This window comes from Tupaia chinensis, unplaced genomic scaffold, assembly GCF_000334495.1.
Source record: "Tupaia chinensis unplaced genomic scaffold, TupChi_1.0 Scaffold138725_1, whole genome shotgun sequence".
NCBI classification, from domain to species: domain Eukaryota; kingdom Metazoa; phylum Chordata; class Mammalia; order Scandentia; family Tupaiidae; genus Tupaia; species Tupaia belangeri.
The window spans coordinates 1,261,545-1,268,426 of NW_006198617.1; the positions used below are offsets into that span (position 1 = coordinate 1,261,545).

Genomic DNA, 6,882 nt, shown 5'->3' on the forward strand with positions numbered 1-6,882 from the left:
CCCCGCGCCGGGTCCGAGGCCCTGCTCGCCCTCCGCCCTGCCCACCCTCCACCCTCCACCCTCGGCCCTCCACTCCCGGCCACAGCTCCTGTTGCCTGCACAGCCCACGCCCTGCAGCTTGGGGCATCTGCTGGTGGCTGGCCTCCTCCCTAGAGTGAGGACCTGGAGTCTCTCCAGTTAAAGGCCTCACCTCCACACAGCTGGTGGAAGAGCTGCGGGAGAGGGACTGTACGCCTGCTTGGTAGGTGGCTGGGAGGCTTCGGGGAGACGCCGGCGGGGCCTCCGCCTCCACCCGCGCCCTGGCCAGGACTGCCTCCTCTCGGTGCAGCCTGTTGTGCCTCTTCTCTGGGGCCTGGTGCCTGTAGGAGGTCTGAGGTCCTCAACCTGCTAGGGGGACAGTCCAGGAGGCACGTCTGGCGAACCTGGGGTGTCCTGTTACTTGTCGTCGGGATCTTCCTGTGAGGATGGCCAGCAGGTCCCCAGGGGGCCACACAGCGGCCTTGGCCGTGAGGCCTTCAGAAGCGCAGGCCCCTCTCCCTAGGGCAGGGCCGGTCCCAGACGACGCTTCTCTTCAGGTGCTGGTACTTGGCTTGTCTGGTCATTTCGGCCAGTTCTCGTCGAGGCCTGGTCCCTGTCCTCCAGGGTTTACAGGCTGGGGACAGATCGAGGTGGAAGAGGTGACTGACAGACAAGCAGGTGCAACTGTGGCTGTCACAGGGAAGGACGATCAGCTGAGGAGGTGACCGCTGTGGAGGGACAGAAGCTTGCTGGGCTAGTGGAAGGGGGTGTGCCCACACACGTGTGTGAGTGTGCGTGCGTGCATAGAGTGTTCCGGCAGAGGAGGTACACACGTGACGCCGCTGAGGCAGGACAATGTGATGGTCAGGACATTAAGGAAAGGCGCTGTGAGTGGGCGTGGCAGCGAGGGCACGCAGGGGACGTCGGAGCGGGGCAGGGGCAGGGGGAGCCAGCAGGGCCGAGCAGCTGGCCTCACACCCCACCTGTTCTCCGCGCGCTCTGGTCGGGGGGCATGGGCGGGACCCGCCTCTGCCACGTGCGACTCCTGGGCACTGACAGCCCTGTTTGTCCCCAGGCGGGAGCAAGAGAGCTCTGGACAAACGGTGCTGCCCCTCTCCTGCTTAAGACCCCACAGTATGACAGGGCCTGAGTGCCGGGGCTTGGCGGCAAGGGCAGAAGTTAGGAGGGCAGTGGACCAGCGGGGCACCTGGGACTGCCGGTGCCTGGTCCCCCACGGAACCAACAGCTGGGGGTGTGCAGGCTGCCCTGGCATGGGAGGTGGGCAGGATTCCGCTCTGCAGCCGGACGGACTGCCCTGGGGGAAGAAGGGCACTGTCTCTGGGAGTTTGGAGTGGGAATTGAGGTGCCCTTAGGAAAAGGGAAAGGGGGCAGAGAGCCCAAAGGTATGGAGAAGGTGCCTCCTCCCACCCCTCAGCCACCCTGCTGCCCGCACTCCACACCTCGCCTTCTTGTCTGTGCCTGCAGATCTGGAACACGCGGCTGCTTGAGATGCTTCCGTGCAGCTGCCTGGGCTTCCTGGAGGAGGTGCCCCCACAGCTGCCTGGCGTTTTCACACAGCCCCTAACTGGGGCATAACCGTGCCTGAGAATGCTCCTCTGCTAGCCAGCGCCTCTGGAAGCCCCGCGAGGGCAGGGGCTGCTTTATTGTTATTTATTTTTCTAACTTACTATATTTTCTAATTTACTATAGGGCAAGTACACTCACTGGAGAGAGAGAAAGATGGAGAGGGGAAGCGAAAAAGCGCCCCCAACCCCGGGTGATGCTTGGCCACTGTCCCCTCTCTGTCCTCTCGATTTGGGGCATGCTGGCAGAGCCTCGTGTGTTTTCAAGCCTCTGGTCCGGGACTCGAACTGCACAGTTGGCCCTGTGGAGTCCCACCCCCTTAACCACGCCACCAGCTGGCCCAAGAATGCCTTTTGCCTGGTGTTTTGCTTCGTTGTGTAGGCCTCACAGAGTGGGCCCAGCTGGGTGCCCGCTCACAGGCCTGCGGGGCCGTGGGTGCGGCAGGGGGAGGCCCGGCTCTCCTTTGCTCCCGGTGGTAGAGTGGGGTGGGGCCGGGCCTGGTGTGAGGCATGCCGCTGCTGCTGTCCAGACACAGGGACATGGACAGGCCACGCTGCCGCCCTGAGTGCCACACTCGGCCTCGAGCTGTGCAGAGCTGGTGCCGGGGCCGGCCTGCCTCCCTCCCGGCCTGCCTCCCTCGGTGTTGGAGCCCACATTCTCGGCCGCCTGACCCTCACGGCTCGCGGCCTGTTCTCAGGTCTGACCTCGCTTTCCTCCCTGTCCTGACCTGCAGTACGCCTGGGTGGAGAAGCACTTCGGGCCCGAATTTCTGGAGCAGGTCGTGCTGACCAGAGACAAGACGGTGATCTCTGCTGACCTGCTCATAGACGACCGGCCGGACGTCACAGGCAAGTGGCCATGCGCCTCACGTCCCCGTGTTGCCACCTGCTCAGCACGCCAGGAGCTCTCGGGCTTCCCTCCTGTGCCAGGCACCGGTCCCTTCCCCGTTGGCAGGACGGGGCTGCCTTGGCGTCTGTGGTGCGACGGGGCGTCCCACCTTGGCCTGGCTTGCACAGGCGACTGGGCCGGGGAGGGGGCGGGAGGGGGAGCTGGCAGCTCGGCGAGGCCTGAGCGCGTGGGTGGGGCCGCGTGGCCAGCTCAGCTCCTCTCTGGTGCCGACGCAGGGTCGCCCGACGGAGGGTCGCCCGCTGGGAGCTGCACCGAGCGCTCCACATGCACTCTGGTGCACAGCCCCTCACCCTGTGAGACCGGGCTTTACGGGTGAGGAGAGCGAGTCTCGGCCGGGCAAGGCGCCTGCCCAAGGACACTGGGACCCGGTCCCAGGTGCCACACCCCCGGCTCCCAGCTGCTGAGCTCAAGCCTGCTTTCCCCCCTGCAGGGGCCGAGCCCAACCCCAGCTGGGAGCACGTCCTCTTCACAGCCTGCCACAACCAGCACCTGCAGCTGCAGCCCCCCGGCCGCCGGCTGCACTCGTGGGCGGACGACTGGAAGGCCCTCCTGGACAGCAAGCGGCCCCGCTGAGCTGGACTGGGCTCCCGGTGCCTCCAGATGCTGATCTCAGGGTCCCAGCTCAGGGCCTGGGGGCTCGTGCCCCCCTGCCAAAGCGCACCCGCCCGCCCCGCCCGGCCTGGCCTTAACCTGTTTCCGGGGCAGGGTTGGACCCCACAGCCCTGGACGGAGATACGTGCCCCCAGCAGTTTGGACTGACCTCAGGGTCCTGACAGGGAAGAGGCCGCAGCCCTCTGCCCTCCCTAGGTAAGTTTCCAGAATTGTCCAGGCACCTGGGCCCAGGTGCACCGCCGAGGAAGCCAGGAACACGACCTCCAGAGACTCCGGTGGGAACGAGCCCCTCAGTGCAGCCGCCCCTCTGCCGCCTGCCCTGCCCAGGCTGGTCTCTCCACATGGCACTCACATGTCAGCACACACTCAGCCGGGCTCTGTGCTGGGAGGTGACACTGGCCCTGCCCCGACAGCTCAGAGCTTTCCTGCCCATCTCACCTGGAGCCACTGCGGGCCGGCAGAGTCTGCGTGGGGCAGGCCCGGGCGTTTGTGAGCCATGCTGAATAAAGCTGTCACCTGTAGCCACAGGCCCTGACCTCCTCCAGCCCTGCCCCATGTCCCTGCCCCTCCCCCTGCCCCTTGGGTAAGCCAGCTGCACCTCCTGCGTCTGGTGGCCTCCTGGCACTTGGGGGGCCCTGGAGGGTGTGCCCCCTACCTCACTCAGGGCATGGTGTGGGCTGATGGGCTGACGGGTGGAGCCACAGCCCCCAGTTGTCCAGCACTGCTAAGGTGTAGATCCATCCTGCCTTCCTGGGCCTGCCTCCTGGGCCCTGCCCGCCCGCCCCTGCTGCCCCGCCCTCAGGCCCTGGTGGTCTACACTGCCCACTCCCAGCACCAGCTCCGTAAGACCCGGCTCTGCAGGAAGGCTGGTGTCAGAGCCGCAGCCGTTCCATCTCCGGGGAAGGGGCAGCGTGAACCTGCCACCTCCCTGCTGCTCTCCTGGGAGTCTGGGCTTCCGCCACGTCCTCAGGCCCCTCCACATCCCCGTCCACTCCCATCAGGAGTCGCCCACACCCTGAGCCCCTGACCCCCGGTTCCGGGTCCTCCTGGCGGGCTGTTCTGCAGGTGTGACGTGCTCTTTGTGCTGCGGGGCGGGGGTGGGATGCGGGAAGAGGACGTGGCAGGGCCCTCTGGATCTCACATGTGTGTCCAGGAGGAAGGACTCCTCCAGCCCCATCACCCTGGGTCGGGTTTGTGTCAAGGCCCGAAGACGGTGGTGCAGACTGCCCAGCCCCGCCCTGAGACCAGCAGTAACAGAGGGGCAGAAGCCCGTTTCCGTCGGGCCCGGCCTGCTGATGGCAGAAACTGGGCCTTACTCACACGTGGGCTTCTCCTCGCTTCTCCAGGGAGCACCCCAGGCCTGGGTGACTGCAGGGGTGCCCGTGGGACTGGCGTCTGGTGTCTAGTCCATCCTTGCCGAGGACCGAACACCTTGTGGAACCGCCGTGACCCCCTCTGTCCACACATGTTGCATGACACCCCCAGGACAGGAGCAGGCAGGCCCCGAGCCCTGCTCAGCATCCCCTCCTCACCTCCCACCTTGTTCCCTTACTACTCTGTCTTCAGTTTGTTTACTTCTCCCGTGAGAGAGACAGAGACAGACGGAATCTCCCACACCGTCTTCATGCCAGGGTCTGCCCCCAGCCTCAGATAGCCCCATCACGGGTGTGCACCGGCCCCATATGCACAGGGGGGACCCGGGACTCGAACCCAGAACCTTTCCCATGTGGTCCAGCCGTGTGACTGCTGCAGCACCACCTGGCCCCGCTCTGACTCGGGCTGTGCTCCTAGCCTGTGAGCTGTGTGACCTCTGGGCGGGACTGGGGTCAGCCAAGAGTCCTGACCAAGCCTGTGCGAGGGCGTGGTGCTCGGAGCCCTTTAGGAGACCCGCTTCCCAAACCTCTGCCTGTACACCGACCGCGCTGCCGGGTCGAAAGGCCAGCGTCGCACTCTTCCCACAGTGAACTGCGGCGGTTCTCCACGCCGCCGTCCCTAGCCTGGGGGCGCCACTGTCTAACTCACTTAAAGCAGGAGACATAACTGCAGGGCAGATGCTTTGGACAGCGCTTCAGGGTGTCACCTCCGCAGAGCAGTCTCAAAACCGCTCGCCGCCTGAGGACAGGAGCAAGGGCAGCGGAGGGCCAGGGACCCGGGTCCAGAGGGGGAGCTGCTGGGAGGGGGTCACCTGACCAGAGGCTGTGGTGCTGGGTGTGGGGCGCAGTGCCGTGTGGTCCAGAGCATGGTGCCCTCGTTGTCTCGTGGTGTCCCCAGCAGCCGATGGCCTCGGCCGGAACCCACAGCTTCACCTTTTGTCAAAATTCACCTGACTAGAATGCAGGTCAGCTCGGGACGCACGTGTTTGCTTTAGAACCGGCCTCCAAGGCACGCTGTGTCGCCTCCTCCCCGCCTTATGTCCTGGCTGGCCTCCCAATGGCTCGGCTTTGCAAATACAGGAAATGCGGGCCGGCCGGTGGCCTGGGGTTAGGGTGGTGGAGTCCCGAGCCGGCAGCTTGAGAGACATGCCGGCCTGTGTGTGTGTGGGTGCTCGGACTCCTGAGGAGACGGGGAGGGATCGTGGAGTGAGCACGCCTGTGCAGGGCGCTCCCGCGTGCTCTCTGTCTCTGTCTCTCTGCATGTGTGTCTCCGGCGAGTGCATGCATCTTTTAAAAAATACATTGGAGTTACTCAGGGGCTCTAGGAACAGAGACTGGAGGCAGCAAGATCCCTCGGAGAGAGGCCGGACGTGCTGTGACAGCAGGTGGGAGCCCCAGGCTGCAGACCACCGTGTCAGAGTGCACAGGCGGACAGGCGCCTCAGGCCGCCCCCTCACTGCCCTTTCTGGGTGGACATCTGATGCCCTTGTCTCCCCACTGGGACACCCCACTCCCACCTGGCCTTCGTCCTGTCCATCTGTGGCTTCCATGAGCCGTGCCCAGGGAACGGGCCCCAGGAGGCTTGGGTGACACTGCCCACACCTCGCCCCTCCGCCCTGCGAGGAACCAGATCACCTGCCCCAGGCCCCACAAACCTCAGCGTTTGTTCTCTGTGCTGGGGTCTGGCAGGCATGCAGAGCACAGGCCGCCTCCAGGGGGACCCGCTGGGGCCTCCGAGCTGGGAGTCCTCCAGTCCGAGCCCAGACAATCCCCATCTGGCCTGCGGGAGGCCAGCCAGGCTTTCCTGGGCTCGGGGTCCCAGGCCCTGCAGCTCAGACAGGCTGTGCCTGGAGTCACTGCTGAGGGCCCGGTCCTCGTGGGCACCTGCTGGGCGTGGCGCGTGTGGCAGAAGTGTGGGCCACTGCCCTCGGTTCACGTGCCAAGAGCCCCTGAGCAGGGCTGTTCTGCTCAGTGGAGGGAGGCTCACAGCGTGTGGGTTCGGTGCCCGGGCCGTGCTGCCTCTCAGACCCAGGTCAGCCTCGTATCTCTCAGGAGGCCTTCCTTCTGACATGGCTCTCAGCAGGCCAAGGCCACCCAGGAGGCCATGTTCTGTTCCCATCCTAACCGGGAAGCGAGCATGGTTACACGTGCCTGTGGTCCCACCGCTCGAGAGAACGAGGCCAACCGTGGTGGTTAGAGACCTGCCTGAGAACACAGTACACACAGATGCACCCCCGGTTTCCTGGGGGGTGGGGGGTCAGAGTCCTTCCCACCAGGTCCCTCCTCCAGAGCACTGGCCGCAGGGCGTCCTGTCTGCAGGAAGCATAGGGCTCGCTGGCTGGGGCTCGCTGGCTGGCGGCTCGCTGGCTGGGGCCTCGCTGGCTGG

The 6,882-nt window shown here is 65.6% G+C and overlaps 1 protein-coding gene across 1 annotated transcript in view; it reads left to right on the plus strand.

The window, feature by feature from the left end:
- The window catches only part of NT5M (5',3'-nucleotidase, mitochondrial), a gene marked incomplete at its 5' end in the record, with an annotated part of 28,487 nt that extends 24,843 nt beyond the window's left edge, over window positions 1-3,644 (plus strand). The window contains 2 exon segments of the mRNA XM_014592916.1: window positions 2,336-2,450; window positions 2,942-3,644. Of these exon segments, the coding sequence (XP_014448402.1) occupies window positions 2,336-2,450; window positions 2,942-3,084 (258 nt within the window).
- Window positions 3,645-6,882: the final 3,238 nt, after the last annotated feature.